This window comes from Equus quagga, chromosome 13, assembly GCF_021613505.1.
Source record: "Equus quagga isolate Etosha38 chromosome 13, UCLA_HA_Equagga_1.0, whole genome shotgun sequence".
NCBI classification, from domain to species: Eukaryota; Metazoa; Chordata; class Mammalia; order Perissodactyla; family Equidae; genus Equus; species Equus quagga.
Window position 1 is genome coordinate 52899686 of NC_060279.1, and position 17702 is coordinate 52917387.

At 40.5% G+C, this 17702-nt stretch overlaps 1 protein-coding gene across 1 annotated transcript in view; it reads right to left on the reverse strand.

Annotated features, from left to right (window-relative positions):
- Positions 1 to 17348, reverse strand: part of BBS2 (Bardet-Biedl syndrome 2) — a 34263-nt gene extending 16915 nt beyond the window's left edge. Inside the window, exons 1-9 of the mRNA XM_046684355.1 lie at positions 17084 to 17348; positions 12331 to 12558; positions 7911 to 8036; positions 7567 to 7629; positions 6778 to 6855; positions 4149 to 4253; positions 3979 to 4065; positions 1353 to 1488; positions 742 to 881 (exon numbers count right to left, since the gene is read on the reverse strand). Of these exons, the coding sequence (XP_046540311.1) occupies positions 742 to 881; positions 1353 to 1488; positions 3979 to 4065; positions 4149 to 4253; positions 6778 to 6855; positions 7567 to 7629; positions 7911 to 8036; positions 12331 to 12558; positions 17084 to 17200 (1080 nt within the window). The 5' untranslated portion in view covers positions 17201 to 17348. The remainder of the gene's footprint in view (positions 1 to 741; positions 882 to 1352; positions 1489 to 3978; positions 4066 to 4148; positions 4254 to 6777; positions 6856 to 7566; positions 7630 to 7910; positions 8037 to 12330; positions 12559 to 17083) is intronic.
- Between the last annotated feature and the right edge of the window lie 354 nt (positions 17349 to 17702).

A 17702-nucleotide genomic window follows, 5' to 3' on the forward strand; every position in this document is an offset into this window, starting at 1 on the left:
CCTCACTAGCACTCCCTTGCCCTACCTGGCCTTTTCCCAAGGGAAAATACGCTTGTCTCCTTCTGTGGTTAGGGTCCACTGCACCCCATTCATGTCTCTTACATTTTTTTGTATTGTACTTTTAAATAACAAAAGAAATTCACTTAGTATAGTAAATTCAAATACAGTATGCATGACAGGACAAACTAAAGTCCTACTCCCCAGCTCATCCTCCAGCCAGTTTGGTACATATGTGTATAGAAACATACACACACACACAGAGTTTTTGTAGTTGTCCGTTTTTACATTATTTGTTCTTGAAAAAGACAAAAGATACTCTATACACATAGTTCTTGCCTTCTTTCACTAATACCACAGATATCATTCCACATCAGTCCAAGCATGCATCCTTCACTCTTTTGAGCTGCTTAATACTCCCCCGCACATACTCCCTGCTACTGATTAACAGGAAGTTGCTTCCCACCGTTCACTGCCACAAACAGTGCTGCAGTAAATGTCTTTGAACATGCATGCAAATATCTTAGCTATTCCTGGAAGTGGAATTTCTAGATGAAAGGACACATGCCCTCTTAATTTCCACACTAGCAAAAAGGCAGAAGCAACCCGCACCTCCACCAGTGAGAAGGAGGGAGCCTGCACCATGGCAGACGTCGAAACTCTTTTTCTTCCTCCACATTTGCTGATCCTCCTGGTCCTTGTCAGCTTTTCAGACTCCCACTTCCCCTTCACATTAGGACCTACCTTGGCGTTTTCCTCATAGTTACGGAGTTCCAGCAACAGATTCTGTTTCTTCTGACTCAGCTCTCGGATCAGATCCTGCTCTATGCTGGTGTCCAGGAGGTTCCCTCTCATCTCAGCTGTGCCTGGCAGGTAGCCCCGGACTGAAGAGAAGGAAAAAACATTCACCGGACTGAAGACTAACCCAAGTATGGCCAGGTCTACCTTTTTTTTTCGCTTGAGGAAGATAAGCCCTGAGCTAATATCTGTGCCAATCTTCTTCCACTCTATATGTAGGATGCCACCACAGCATGGCTGATGAATGGTGTAGGTCCATGCCCAGGATCCAAACCCACAAACCCCAGGCTACTGAAGCGGAGCGCATTAAACTTAACCAAACTTAACTATGATGCCTCAAGCAAAAAAAGAGGAGGATTGGCAACAGATGTTACCTCAGGGCTAATCTTCCTCAGCAAAAAACAAAACAAAAAAACCCTAAGTTCTCATCTTCCTAACTTAGGAGAATTTACCAGGATGAGAGGATACCCAAATACTTTATAGTAGAATTTCCTGGTATTCTGACCCAATCAAATTGAAAATCTGACTTTTCAAGGATTTTTCTCATCCCAATTTACTTTCCCCATCCACTGAGCAGCAGATTAACTGGACGTGGCCATCCATCCGGTAATCTCCCTCTACCACACCAGCAATTGCAGAAGAAAAGTTGTCTTTAAAGATGACCTCTCCAGTTCGGTCACTTCGAGCATCAACCTAAAAATAAAACAAGAACTTGAAAAATTGCTTATGCTACAGTTTAAAAAAAAAATTTTTAAGTTGAAATTGGCTTTTAAGGTCATTTAGTCAAGCAGTTTTCAAGAGTAGTCCACGGAGCCCTGTGGCTTCTCAGGAGGTACCTAGGATGACTGGGGCCTGAGGGGACCATAAGAGGCCTCGACCAGCTGTGCTTTCTTCTTCTTTTTCAATAAAAGCTGCTGCACATATTGGCCTTTACATAATATCTCATTTGGAGAAATGGGTCAGCTGAGAAGCAGTACATACAGTATATATAGCACAGTGCAGAAGTCCAGACTGTCTGGGATTCGATTCCAGCTCTGCCACTTACTTTCTATGCAATCTTGGGCAAGTTTCTTAACCATTCTGTGCGTGGTCTCCTTATTTGGGGATCAATAACAAGAACAGGAGGAAAACAACAGTCCCTGCCCCTCAGGGTTGTAGTGAGGCCTAAAGGAGTTAACACATGTGAAGCTCTTAGAACAGAGCCTGGCACAGAGAAGTGTAAGAGAAATGTTACCCTTACATAAAAATTTCATCTTTATTATGTATAAATGTATACAATATATTTATATCTAAAGTTTGAAAAACGCCAAGCTAGCCCAGTCTTCCACCAGATAACCTTTTATAATAACCCTGTTTAAGAGTCCCTCTTCCACACGAAAACTATTCAGACACTTTAGAGAGCCCTCCTATCCTCTCTGAGTCTCCTCTTCCTGAGGGGGGCAAATAAATAAACAACTGATCAGAAACAAATGCGTCTCAAAAACAACACTGAAAATGATGATTTTGTTCTAAGCAAGAACACATGTACTGTCAGTAAAAGGCTAGCTATGGAAAATCTGGCAAAGCAATCATCTCAGTGACCAACGCCATTCACTATTTTTGTCTTTTCATAAACATCCTTCTGGGCAAAACTTTGCAAAGAAAAAATAAATTTAGGTCATAGCCTACTACTAGCTTCAACCCCTTGTCTGGAGCATATCACACTCAAGTATCATGCTATTAATAACATCACGTAAGCCTGAAAATTACAGATGCTAAAGCCTGTGCAGTCATGAATGGCCTGGATTTACAAGGCTCTTAGCACATCAACTCAACCCTCTAGCTCAGACTGAACTGAACTTGCTTCTTTCTGGCTACATAATGGCCTTCAGCACTGCATTTCCACAATATTTAGCAAACAAGAGGGTTCATTTGCTAACTAAGAAGCAAGGCTACAAATTAATATTTCTGTGGATAGTCTGTGCTTTTGCTTTATTGAACACGAAGCTTCTGCCCTGGAGGAGAGGACGGCCCTCCGACTCAACAAACGACCTACTGAAGACAAAGTTAACTGGCTAGTTGCATTGATTTAGTATTTTTGCTCCTATATTCACAAGTGGGATCTGTACATTTTCCTTTTCTATGTTATTTCTTTTAAGTGTAGAAACCAGTTATTCTACTTATATAATGAACTGTATAATTTTCTTGTCTTTTTTTATGCCCTGGAACAGATTATATAATAGAAATTCCTTAAAATTTGATAGTGTTTAACTATAAAAACATCTAGGTCCAGAGTCATATTTGAAGGTAACTTTTGACAACTTCTCAAGTGTAATAGTTTCTAATTCTTGAATCAATCATCATAATTTATATTCCCCCAGAATATGGTCTATTTTATGGATTTTTAAGTTTCTTAATAAGCAACTACACAGTCTTTCCTTATAATTTTTAATACCCATACCAAAGACAAAACCAAAAAGAGAAGCAGGAACCAACATAACAATTTTTTGGAATCTGTTCTTCACACAGCACCAAAGGAAGGTTACAACGTACTGAGCAAAAGTAAAGAAAAGTCAAAAAAGAAAAGATAGGAATTAGCTGATCTCCTTCAGGCAATCCAGCACTGACAGACAAGAAGGCGAGGGCAAATGGTATCCATGGAGATCTGGCAGCTAGGCAGGCAGTTTCTAACAAGACAATCCTGACTTGCCAAAAGTAGAAAATTCTCATTTGAAGTTTAAAAAGGAAAAAAATAGCAAAAAGATTTTATTTTGAAGTTATAGCTGGGAAAACAATATGATAACATGATTCTTCAAAGTTTTCAGTCAGTCTTGAAGATTTATTAGAAAAGACCTATACAAACAGTTCCCTATTAGCTTATTAAAATTCCTTTTCTTTTACTGGCCTACACCTCGGATCAAGCTGATCACACTGATTCTCGTTCCTTCAAGGAAGAGATTTAGAAAGAATCTTCCTGAAGATGTTCCCCTAAATAGGGCTTATAAGACTGAAAGGACACTCATTCAGTCTGTAGTCTTGACAACTATCACAGAAAGAAAAAACACCGAAAGATTATGAAGTTAATTTTGAAAGCACAGCCAAAGAATGCAAGCTTATATTCTCAGGTTACTGTTCTGAGTCATATAGCCAACATATCTCAATTATTACTTTGAATTATACCTGAACTCTGCTATTTAAACTTACCTTCCCGTTGGACCAACCAGTTATCAGTTCACACACTCCATCAGAATTAAGGTCAAAAGCATGAATGCTCATGGCATGATTTTTGGACTGAAAAGGAATTTCAACAATTAGCACTGAAGTCTCTCAATAAGTATAAAATCCCTGAATATGAGAGGCTGAATCATACGAACTTTAATTCTCCAATATCGGGCTGTTTTGTCATAAACTCCAACTGTGCCATTGGAAAGGGCGTAACCAAATCGACTGCCATACATGGGGCAAAGAGAGGTGATTATCTGCAAAAAATCATACATAAAATACAACATCTGTTCATTAAGGCTCAATTTAACGCAAAGTATGGCTTTATAAAATTGCATGCCTTGCTACAAGTGTGTTAAAATTAGTTTTAAACGCACTTCCAATATTATACACACTATTATACATGCTAAACTCACAATGTGTTAGAGATTATTCCAGTTTCCCTAACTTATATCTAACAGTCTAAATTTTAAAGACTTGTAAAATCCACAAATGAATACCTTACGTGTACATTTTTCTTTCTATGACAGTTTATTTTTGCTAGAGATGAAAGACACTTTTTAGAATAAAACATAATCCTTAGAAAAGTGAAACCCAAACACATGGATTTGTGTGTATGTAACAACATACTGAATGCACATATTATACAAGTCTGCTCAAGGATTTAACATCCTTAAAAGGATAAAATTTTAGACATTGAATGAAATTATCCTTTAAAGTTAAAACCAAAGCTTAATGATATCTATGATCCTGCAGATCTACTTTCTAATTCTGACACTAATACAAGAGATATTAAGAAATAAATCAAATAAAGCAGAGAATAGTTATGTAATTTCCTCTACACCTACAGCTTTTCTACAAAACCACCCACTTCACTTAACTCTGAATACAAAGTGCTGTGTAGGACTCCAAAATGTCTTTAGCTCAAGACATTCTTTTGGCAATACTTAGTACTGTTCAACTGCCAAGTGAATTATAATTTTGCTGATCTGCAAAAAGACATTTGAGCTAGGAGCAAAATCAAACCAAGGAGACAGGAAAATGGCCCTGAAATGAAAAATTTTATAAAGTCCACATTTTCATAAATTTAGCCCCACATTCCCTAGGTCCCTTAGTCCTTCACAGTTCACTAGTTTCTTTCTTTTGTGGAGAGGACCACAGTCACCTCAAATCCCTAGCTCTATTTCATGCTCTCCTGTCCTTTCCTAGGATTTAGGAAAAAGATGTTTCAAAGAACACCCTCTCCTCACATCTGATATTGACAAGAAGAAGAAATCCAATGAAACCTGAAGGATTCCCATCAAACGGGAAAAGATCTAACCCAAATTTGAAGGAAAGGAAAACGATGCAGGACACAGCACCTGTAGGCCAGGGATTCTCAAGCTGGTTTTTTGTGAGGGAGAAGAGGGGGTGGCAAACCCCTTTAAGAATCTAATGAAAGCTAAAGACCCTCTCTCCAGAAGAACACACTAAGCACAGACACATAAAATGCAACCTTGCATAGACACACATTTTCAGACTGCTGCTCCTGGCACCCATTTCTCCCTTCATTTTTCTCTACTGCAACTATCAGTTTACAATCATAATAACTGCTAATATATCAACAGTCGGACTAAGGACAAATCTATGACTCTTGCTACAGGATAAACGTAAATTAATTAAAATCATTCATAACATTTTGTCTATCAATATCCAGGTCTGCTTTTTGGTCTCCTTCTGTAGTCAGGGGAACAGGAGCCCCACTTTCCTGGCTAGCTTTTGTAACTGGTGAGAGGCAAGGACACGTGGTCAAGCGGGGTGTTGAGGCCAGTGCCCTCAGCTTTTCTCATACAGACTCCTAAACGCCACCTGCCTGAACTTTGCAGAATCCTACCATTCTGACCTCTAAGACTCCCTTCTGTTGTTTTTTCTCTGGTCCGTTCACATGTTCACAAACCATTGCTCCCTTATCCTCTTCTCCTTCCTTAATTCAGAATATCCTAATTCTTTTTCCTGTTTCCATCTTGCCCAAGCCTGGAAAACCAGCAGCAAATAAATATCCCAAGAATGACAAAACTACAAAAGATAAGGGCAATCTTTAGACATTTCTTTAAGAAAATGACATTTAAACTCTAAGAAATATCTCAAGTTCAATTACATGAGTAATTCTAATCACAAAGAAACTAGCCAAGTTCTCTAACATCTAATTTTTAAGTTTACCTACAGAAATGTGCCTAAGAAGTACTTAATTTGAATGAAGAGAAAAAGTACAAAATCTCATTTATGCACTTCATTCAATCGCATTTAACACATATGATGAGGAGGAGGAGGAGACATAAAAGTTGAAAGCCTGAGTGTGCCACTTAATAGCCACGACGCTGTGTGAATAACTTAAAGAAATGGGAAATAATAATACCTTTCTACTAGGGTTGTTGTAGGATTGAATGAGTTGGTTCATGTAAAGCCCTTAGAACAGTGCCTGGCATACACTAGGTGCACAATAAATGGTTGCCATTATTATTATTATTATTATTATTAATATGTATTAATTCATTAGAAGAAACACCTTTATGTGCTCAATAATTTTTCTCTGTTTAATCAGTCTTTTCAAAATATACCTTGATAGTGGATTTGTAAATGCTTCCTTCTCTGGAATGTGCAGCTCTGTTTAACCCCCACAGTTTCTACCCTAAACAGTCTGGGCCGTGAGAAGGTGTCCCAGTGCTCCCATGGGATGTTAGGTCTGACTGTGCTGATCTATGCGGCCCAAGTTTACCATAATTCTGAGGTGGCACTTCTTACCTCCGTTTCTGTCATTTCTGCCACAATCTCATCTTCTTTAAAAACTCGGATATCAAAATCCTCAGATCCGACAAGAAGCTGAAAGGAAGAAAAATCATGCATATTTAGTTCAGCAAGTGAACACAGTGAAATTTCCATAAATAAAACCAAAAATTGCATAGCACTTTGTATGTTGCTACTGCTATCCCAGAATTCCAATTTCCCAATAATCTGGTGCTGACAAAGGTTCCCTCTAACGGGAAGGTCAACAGACTCAGTCAGTGAAGAAAAAGTTCTCGCCTGCACACAGAAGCCCAGTTTCAAATACCAGAGCCCAGTATCCATGGACAAGAGAGGGGCAAGTCAGTGCCAACAGCACTTCACTGGCTGCTCAAGAAGCTCACTTCTAGAGTAACCACTAGAATAATCTCAAAGGCTAAGAGTCAATCTCTGAAACTTTTAAATTCCTGCAAAAGGCCAAAATTGAAAATGACTTACTAATATGTGTCAAAGCATCAGAAGCAAGTTCTAAGATGTGACTATGACCGCAGTCCCATCAACTGCTCTGCTCCCTCTCTCCGCCCCATGTATTTGACATACCATGCCCTTGATCTATGTATCAGACAAACACAAGTGATTTATTCTTCAAAAGAGCGGGGAAAGACAAATGAGGCCAGTTAGTTCAGCATTTAGGCAACAGAGCAGCAGAATCAAATACAAGAAGCTCACACTTCTCCCAACACTAAAGTCACTGCCATGGGAAAATTATTCAGCTGAGCACACAAGAACAGTATCTCCTCCCCCACATACCTCTTTCTTCCCATCACCGTCAAAGTCACACAAGGCCAGAGAATGAACATTATCTCCAGTGACCTGAAAATAAAAAATCATTAATATGCCATCTTTTCTTTAGTGAATCCAAATATATTAGCTACATGAAAAACAGGATTACACAAACCACCAACAGGTGTTATTCAAATTACACATATCCATTGTTTAATGTACAGAATTACATGTACAGAATTATAATGCACAGAATTATAAACGTGGTTCTATTTGATTTTTTCATTCATTACAGTCAATGGTAAAAAAAGTAAAGAACATTAAAAGTAAAATATTTAAGCGTATTAAAGAGAACATTTTGTTCTTCATACCGTCCAAAAGAGATCATTTCCTGCATGATCAAAACCCTGCAGAGCACAGTTTCCACCAATAATCGCCAGAGGAGAGGGGATGTCTCCTAGTGTCCCCAGCACCATTGCACTGGCCCCATCTGCCACCTGAGAAGGAAAAAGACTTAAAATCTCAGATACAATGATCCTTATATTTATTTGGATACTCAGATTCCTCTGTCATCACTTGTGAGAAGCCATGTGGTCTCCTGAGACGCAGGCCAGGGCTGTGCACCGAGGACAGTCACTGGGGCTTATGTGTGCTTACGCAAGGATGAGCACAGAGCCAGGACAAACGCAGGCCCTGGGCCTCACACTAATCTGCTACAATAAACTGCCACATAATCCGAGGCTCTCTTGGACCACCGGGTTCTAAAGGCCAAATTCGCCAGAGAATCAAGACACATGTCTTTAAAAGACCCAAACTTCTGTAATCTATTTTAACCCCCATGGATGGAAATCTTTTTAATACTTATTATCCAGTTCTCTTACTACTACTCTTTTTTGTTGTAAAGTTACCAAAAAGCACAAACAACAATAAAACAAACACCTATATCCCCACCATCCAGAATTAATAAATGTCCCAGACTTCTTAAATAAAGTACACAAGCATAATTTAATTTATTTTGGAATTTTTGAGGACATCTTCATAAGTAATAAATATTTATTGTACAGGAAAATAGTCCTTACTTATATAATCTTTAAGTAGGAAAACTATAAAAAAAGATTGACTATAAAGGGAAGAAAAGAATTCATAAGAAATCAAAACTGCTAATGGCCAATCAATCAAAAGAGTTAAAAGGTAAACAATAAACTGGAAAAAATAACTACAATATATAAGACAGAGTTAATTTTTTTTGTTAATAAGATAAAAGAGTTAGTAAAAAGCAAATAAATAAGAAAAGGGTAAACATCCAAAGCAAAAAAAAAAAAAACCAGGAAATTCACAAGAAATTCAAATCACCAACAAATGTAAAAAAAAGTTCATTCTCACAATAAATCATTTTTCATTTTTCAGATTAGCAAAGATGAAAAATAACACCACTATCCACTGTTGGTTATGGTGTGATAAAACAGGCGCTCTCACATTCTGAGGGGGAGGTGGAAGAACAGTAGTCTTTCTAGAGAGCAATTTGCAATATCTATCAAAAATCTCATTTAAAAAAGGTTTTTAACTCAGCAACAGTAAAGCTGAATCCCTGTGATTATTAATTTTATGTGTCAACTTGGCTAGGCTATGGTACCCAAATATCTGGTCAAACATTACCAGATGTTTCTGTGAAGGTATTTTTTAGATGATATTAACATTTATTTTTTTATTGCAGTAACATTGGTTTAGAACAGTATATGAATTTCAGGTGGACATCATTATATGTCGATTCCTGTGTAGATTACAGCACGTTCACCAACCGAAGACTAACTACCATCCATCACCGCACACAGGTGCCTAATCACCCCTTTCGCCCTCCTCCCTCCTCCCCTCCCCTCTGGTAACCACCAACCCGAGATTAACATTTAAATCAGTAGACTCTGAGTAAAGCAGATTACCCTCTATAATGTGGGTGGGCCTCATCCAATCAGTTGAAGGCCTTAATAGAGAAAAGACTGACGTCCCCTGAGACAGGAAGGATTCTGCCACCAGTCTGCCTTCACACTCGAGTTTCCACATCAACTCTTCCCTGGGTCTCCAGCCTGCCTGCCCTCTCTGCAAATTTTGGACTACCCAGCCTCCACAATCGCCTGAGCCAATTCCTTAAAAGAAATCCCTCCCCACTCCCTCTCTCTACACACACATCCTACAGGTTCTGTTACTCTGGAGAACCCTAACGCAGTCCCAAACTCAACCGCAGTCTTGTACAAAAACACAGGAAGAGTATCTTTGTGACCTTGAAATGGGCAAAGATTTCTTAGACGACAGAAAGAGCACTAACCATTAAAGAAAAAAACTGAACAGCTAGAGTCATCAAAATCAAAAACTTCTGCTCATCAAAAGACACCTACTTATTGGAATGAGCCACATACTGGGAGAAAATATTTGTTAATGACAAAGAACTTGTACCCAGTTCTATCATGCGCCACATAATGACATTTTAGTCAACAACAGACCACATATAGGACGGTGGTCCCATAAGATTAGTACCAGACAGCCCAGGTGTGTAGTAGGCTATACCATCTAGGTTTGTGTAAGTGCGCTCTACGATGCTCACACAATGACAAAATCATCTAATGACACATTTCTCAGAACATATCCCCATTGTTAAGCACCACATGACTGTACATCCAACAAACATCTACACATCAATAATACACACAAACTTCCACTAAAAAATTGGCAAAAGGCTTAGACACTTCACAAAAGAAGACACATAAATACAAAATAAGCACAAGAAAAGGTGTTCTACATCACTGGTCATGCGGGAAATGCAAAAAGGAGCCACAATAAGATACCACTTCACACCTGCTCAAACGGCTAAAATTAAAAAGCCTGGCAACACCAAATGTTGATAAAGAATGTGGAGCACCTGGAACTCTCACACACCGCTGATGGAAGTGTGAAATGGTACAACCACTCCTAGGTATTGACCCAAGATAAATTAAAACATATGTCCACAAAAAGACCAGCACAAAAATGTTTATAGCAATTTTATTCATAATTTCCCCAAACTGAAAATACCCCAAATGTCCATCCCACATGTCTATCATCAGAAGAATGGATAAACAAATTGTGGCCTATTCACACAATGGAGTACTACTCAGCAACGAAAAAGAACCGCTGCTGAAAGGAACAACATGGAAGACTCTCACGGACATGCCGAGTGAGAGGAGCCCGGCACCAAAGAGTACATTCTGTATGACGCCACTTGCATGAAGTTCAACAAGAGGGAAAGCCACCCTGAGGTGACAGAAATCAGAACAGTGAATGTCTATGGGGAACAGGAATTGACTGGAAGGGGGCACAACAGTATGTTCTGAAGTGAGAGAAATATTCCACATTCTTACTGGGTGTGTTGGTTACAGGGATCAGAACTCAGTGAAGTGTACACTTAAGGTTTGTGCACTTCACTACGTACGTTTGACCTCAATAAAAAAATTACTGAAAAAAAAGTAACTGCATTTCTAGGAACTTATCCTTAGGAAATAATCAGAGAAATTGGCAAAGATGTATCTTATCAAAGTATCAATTGATACAGATATCAATTATAATACAGAAACTATAGAAATAACACAAATGTGACAATATGGAATTGATTAAACAAATTACGATATATTAACACAACGAAATACTAGAGAACCAATGAGAATGATGCACAGATATATATTAACTTCAAATAAAGATGTTCACAATATATTATCAAGTAAAAGACCACATGTAATAGCCAGGGAGTGGAAATAACCCAATGTCCATTAACTGATGAGTGGATAAATAAAATGTGTATTTACACACAATGGAATATTATTCAGCCATAAAAAGAATAAGGTAGTGAAATATGCTACAACATGGATCAACCTGGAAAATATTATGCTAAGAAAAAGACCATATATTATATGATTTTATTTATATGAAATGTCCAGAATAGGAAAATCCATAGAGACAGAAAGTATATTAGTGGTTGCCTCAGGATGATCAATTAGGGGAAAATGGGGAGTGACTACTAACGGGTACAGCGTTTCTTTTTTGGATAATGAAAATATTCTAAAATTGATTGTGGTGATGGTTGCATACCTCTCTGAATAAACTAAAACCAGTGAATTGTATACTTTAAATGGGTGAATTATATGGTATGTGAATTATATCTTTAAAAAGTTATTATACAAAAAAAAGTAAAAGGCCACATGTATATAGCATAGTCCCATTTTGTAAAAAAAATTTGACTTAGTAAAAAGTCTGGATAAATGAACTAAAGAGTTAAGTGTTATTTCTAGATGAAGAAATCACATGTCATTTTTTTTCCTTTTTGCTTCCCTATCTTCTATAATAAACGTGAATTACTTGGGTATTAAAGATGAAGTAGCCTGCAGATGGCAGGCTAGAGTAAGCGTTTCCCCTATGAACTACGGTACTAAACTTTAATGCAAAGCAACTGGGAGGCCTGTTTGCTGGCTTCCTCACTCTTGTTTGAAGTCTCAATAGGAGATCTTGACAGATGGCGCTGTCATAGATATACTTCATGAGAGACAAGCTGGAGTGTCACCAAGTGGTTACCAACCATGACCAAATAAATAAATAAGTGTCAAGTAGATAAAGCAGATGTAAATGGCAAAATCTCCATGTTGTTTAACTATACTACAACAGCCATATGCTAAGCAAACCAAAACAGATGTCTGATCCATTTCAAGCATAAAAAACCAAGGGACATTAATGGTTAATGGAAACGTTATGGTTATAAAGGGGTATACTTGCCTCTCTGTAGAATAAATCTGAATTATTGTAGACATCATAAGCCAAAAGATTAGTCTGTGTCCCCACTAAAAGAGCGTCATAGCCCAGTTCTGGGTTCAATACTCCTGCAGTCAGGCAGGTAACTGCCTGGTTAATGTTGAGAAGTGAAACATCAGATTCCAGGGGGCTCTGGAAGACCCTGGATGCACTGAAATGCTGGCTCCGTGTATGAGGATTGTGAATAAGAACCTAAAACAAAAACAGTTAATTACATTCTCTTAAAATACAAAAAATGTAAAATTAACATACACTTTTTAAAAAGACCCAGGTCATTAACAGACACCAACATTAACGAGAAGTCACTTGTATCACCTACAAAACTTAAAACACTCATGCACTTAATGCACAGTCCTGTGCATTGCTAGCTTTCAATTACTATGAATTGTGGAAATTCAGTGGTTCTCAGCCTTGTAAAAACAAGGTAATGGGCACGATCTAGTTCTTGCTTACCAGGGCAGTTTATATATCACCCACCAGCAGGACGTCAAAGCACTCTTAAAAACCAGCCTTTTCCTGATCAACCAGTAGGAAGCTGCTGCTACCAGCTACCATGTGATTGCTACACACCAAGAAGATCATAGAAAATAGAATAATAAAAATTTCTTTTAGGAAGCCATCCCGGTGGCATAGTGGCTAAGTTCGCATGCTCTGCTTCAGTGGCCTGGGGTTCACAGGTTCAGATCCCGGGTGCAGACCTACACACCACTCATCAAGCCATGCTGTGTCGGGGTCCCACATACAAAACAGAGCAAGACTCACACAGATGTTAGCTCAGGGACAATCTTCCTCACCAAAAAACCCAAAAAACCCAAAACTTCCTTTAGTATCTTTCATCTGGTGGTTTTAAAGTCTGGCAGTTAATGAATCTGTTTTACAAACTTAAACTGAGTCACAGAAATCAAGCTTCTTGAAGTTTTCATAGTCTATAATTAGCCCAAAGTTAACTAATTTAGCAGTTTCAACTATTATAATATAATCACCTGAGTGTTGAACAAATCACTCAATTTCCTTGGGCTTCATCTGCAAAAAGCAGGTTTGGTCTAGAAGACAGATTCTCAACAGGGGTGATATCGCTCCCAAGAGCGGTGACTGGGTTTGGGGTGGGGGGAATCTCAGATTTTAGAATGGCTTGTGGCCCTCCAAAGGGCTACAGTACAAAAACAGACACGCAGTATATCTGTGGTATGAAAATTTCATCAGGGAAATTTTCACTATCTAAAAAAAGTTTCACGGGGGGGCAGTATGACAAAGAAAAAGAGACTGGACCTTAAGCCTCCTCCAGTTCTAAAATTCACTCATTTTAAATAAGTATTTCATCTCTTTGGTATAAATCCAAAAAGAGTTAATTTTAAATTATTACCTAAACAAGATAGCCTAGTCACAAAAAATAATTTTCAAAAGAATTGATTAGAAATACATAGAAAAGGCATGTAGTTCATGTTCTCGTCTGAGTACTACTTTACAACATGCTTTATACAAGTTCCTGCATTTACCCTGCTTTACAAATGAGGTCAGAGGATTAAGGCCCTTCCCAAGGTCTGGCGACTGATAAGTGCCAGGGCGAAGACATGAAGCCTGGTGTCTGGCTCCAGACCCTAGGCTCTAGCCACCACATCTTACTTCCTTTTATAACAGTCCTGAACAAAAGAATTCTTTTGGAATCTTCTAATAATTAGACATGCTGAGAAAGAACAGGAGGGAAATAACTTACGGACTTCACATCCATTGTAATTGGAATGCAAAGAGTTTGGGGTTTGTTGCCGAGAGCAACAAGAGTCCCAGGAGGCCGGCTTCTCCCTAGTCCCCTCCTGCTGTTCTCTGCACACAGAAATCAGGTCCCCAGGAGACCTACCTGTCCCTCAGGAAGCTCAGTCACACAACAAATGGATCGCTCCCAGTACCTTCAGCCAAAGGACTGGCTGATGTTCCCGCAACGTGTTCTTGCTGAGGGGGTGATGCTGACAATATAAATTCAGCCAGCCCCCTCAGCTCCACGGTGAGAGGAAAAACGTCCCCAGAGGAAACTACAAATGTTCATCTTGCAAGAAACCCCTCTTAAAAATACCCTAGCTCAGGGGGCCAGCCCAGTGGTGCAGCAGTTAAGTTCACAAGTTCTGCTTTGGCGGCCCGGGGTTCGCCGGTTCGGATCCCAGGTGCGGACATGGCACTGCTTGGCAAAAGCCATGCTGTGGCAGGCGTCCCACATATAGAGGAAGATGGGAATGGATGTTAGCTCAGGGCCAGTCTTCCTCAGCAAAAAGACGAGGATTGGCAGCAGATGTTGGCTCAGGGCTAATCTTCCTTAAAAAAAAAATCCTAGCTCGGGCTCAGAGACCAGATCCCAGTAAGCCAGCTCCACATTCACAACAGAGTCCCACTTACAATGACAAAATCCTGTTTCTAGAGACACAGGCATGAACGGTCAAGGAGGGCTTTAGCCCTACCTGGAATATTTGTTTTTAAAGGAGATGTTTGAGTATTACTTAAATAAAATATCACCAATTTTTTTTTTTTAAGTCTCAGGATAAAAGATCAGGTCAGAACTTTTCAGATTTGTTTAAAGTTCTGAATATAGTGTCCACTTACACAGGATACAGAACCTCCTCTCTCTCAATCTCTCCCTTTTTTTTTATTTCCGCCTTCAGAAACAGACCTAGGTGGAATCAAGCATTCCTGCCTCCCACTCTAAGTCACATTCTAGTGAAAGGGCTTCCGTGGAAACTTCCGCCTGATCTTCCTGGTTCTACTCCTACACTCACCTCCCAGCATCTCTGTTGCAATACCAGCCAGCTATCCTTTATCTAAAACATAAATCAAATCCCATCACCCAAAAACCAGTCTTTACCATGGCCCTATATGATCAGGGCCCTACACAGGCCCTTCACGATCTGGTCCCTGGCTACCTTCCTCATTCCACTCCAGCCCCAGCAGCCTCCCTGTGTTCCTAGAACACAGCAAGCATACTTCCACCTCAAGGCCTTTGCACTTACTGACCCCTCTGCCCAGAAGGCACCATCTGCAGGGCTTGTTTCCTCATTTCCTTCAAGTCTCTGATCCACAGTTATCTGATCAGAGGCCTACAGGATCACTCTGTCTAAAATAGCATCTGCCATCATCCCCAACCCGTTTGGTTTTTTCTCCTATTGAAACATTATCTGTATGTGTATGATGTATATACATAAATATATATATTTTTCTATTTTTTCTATTAACTGTCTGGCTCCCCCTCTCAAGTGTAAGCTCCGAGGGGGTGAGACCTGTTTATCACCCTCACCCTTGCACCTGCAAAGCTAAGGACTGTGCCCAGCATAATAAGCCCTCAATAAATTAGGAGCTAACATCAATGGGATCTTTTCAGCCCATTTAATCAGCTGCTATGCTACAGCAGAACCCGTATGAATCTCTTTTTGGCATGTCAGTGCCTCTTAACAATAACAACTACCATAATTACGTGCCAAGGCCTGTGCAAAGGGCTTTACTTCATTATACTACTTAATGAAAATGAACCATTGCTTTTTACTTATGTATCCCAAGGCACATCATATGAGACAACATACAACATAGGTGGAAATGGCTTGAAAACTGTAAATCATTATATAAATGTTAGCTTACGAAATCCACAATAGGTCAGAGCACATGCACTCTAAGCTAGTTGAGCGACCTCGAGCATTACTTTGAATCTCTCTGAACTACTATTCTAGTCATTACAGTGGGAGTAATAAAAGGAAAATAGTAACAGGTAACAATTAGTGACCATTTTCTATATGCCAAGCGCTCGCATGTATTAACTTATGTAGTCCTCGTAACAACTCTACGTGGTAGACACTGTGATTAAGTACCTTGCCCAAGGTCATGAAATTAGTAGGTACTAAGCCTGTTGCCCTTGGCACTGTAACAAGGATGCCAAGATAATTAATGTAATAAGGCTTTGTACCTGTTGGAAGTTATGACGCTTGGTGTCACTGTATTCCATGTATTTGGGCCTACCTCCCTCAACACACAGTGCCGTGAATTGCTTTGTCACTTGTCCTTCTGGACTATAAGCTTTCTGAAATTAGGGACTCCAGCTTTATCTCTGAATCCCCAACATCTAGCACAAAGGAGGTGTTAGTAAAAGTCTGGTCAATGTTGAATGACCACGTCTTTCTCATCTCTTTGACTCCCACACCTTGCACAGCACTGGCACATAAACAGGTCCCTAGTGAATAAATTACGGGAAAAGACGTGAATGCTCATGGATAAAGATCAAATGCGCAATTTGAATCATTTAATTTACAGGTCTTTGTTTTCCTTTTTTCCCATAAAGTTGCTTGGCTCGAGAGGCAGTCTGAGATAGCGGAAGGAGTTCCAGACTGACAGGCAGAGGCGCTGGGCTCGAATCTGGGGTCTGCTACTATAGGCAACCCTGACCAAGCCCCTTCCCTTCCGGGGACTTCTCTGCCCTAAGCTCCCCATCTGTAAAGGGAGTCTGACATTGTCCGAGTCTAAGGCCTGAAGACAAGTAAAGGGAACTGCTCGGAGAAGCCGTTCACGCGACACCCCACTCTGTTAGACTGGGTGGATGAAGCAGGATGGAGAGCTAGGGCGACGGGCAACCCGTTGCCGGGCAACCCTGGCTGGGGGCGGGGTCGGAGGAGGAGGGGCGGGGTCGCACGGGCACAGCCCGCGGAGGTCGTAGGGACGGACACGAGGGGCCCGGGTTCCCAGCGGTTACCTTGCCCGCTTGGGTGGCGGCCGCCAGGCACGGGTGAGTCCCGTCGTAGCGCCCTACAGCCACCATGCGGGGGCTGATTTTGTGGCGCAGTTTCAGGGTGAATACGGGCAGCAGCATGATGGCGGCGGCTCTGAGGAGGAGGGCTGGTGGCCCGAGGCCGGCACAACTGAGCCGGCCTCACCGCTGCGGTGAGGGGCGCGGGGAGCAGACCAGCCCCGCTCCGCCAGCGAAACGGCGCGGGGCCGAGGTCGCCCCGCGGCCGCCAGCTCCTAATGCGGCTGCGCAGGCCCGCCCAGCGCCTTCTGCGGCTGCGCAGGTTCCGCCCAGCTCTTTCTGCGGCTGCGCAGTCGAGCTTCGCGTTTAGTTGTGGCTGAAGTTGGTACTCTCAGTGATGCAGTCGTGTCTTTTGCTGTTGTAACTTACCCGCTAACGTGTGTTGACTGCCTGCTCCGCCCCTAGCGTTAGATGTTATGTCTATGCAAACCACAGAAGTTACCTGCACTAAGTATACCAATCCTCTCAAAAAGAAAAAATAGTCACGCTCTAGACTCAAGTTTAAATGGTCCACCGCCCCTTGTAAGATTCTCTGCATATTTTTAAATGCAAACGTGAGAAATTA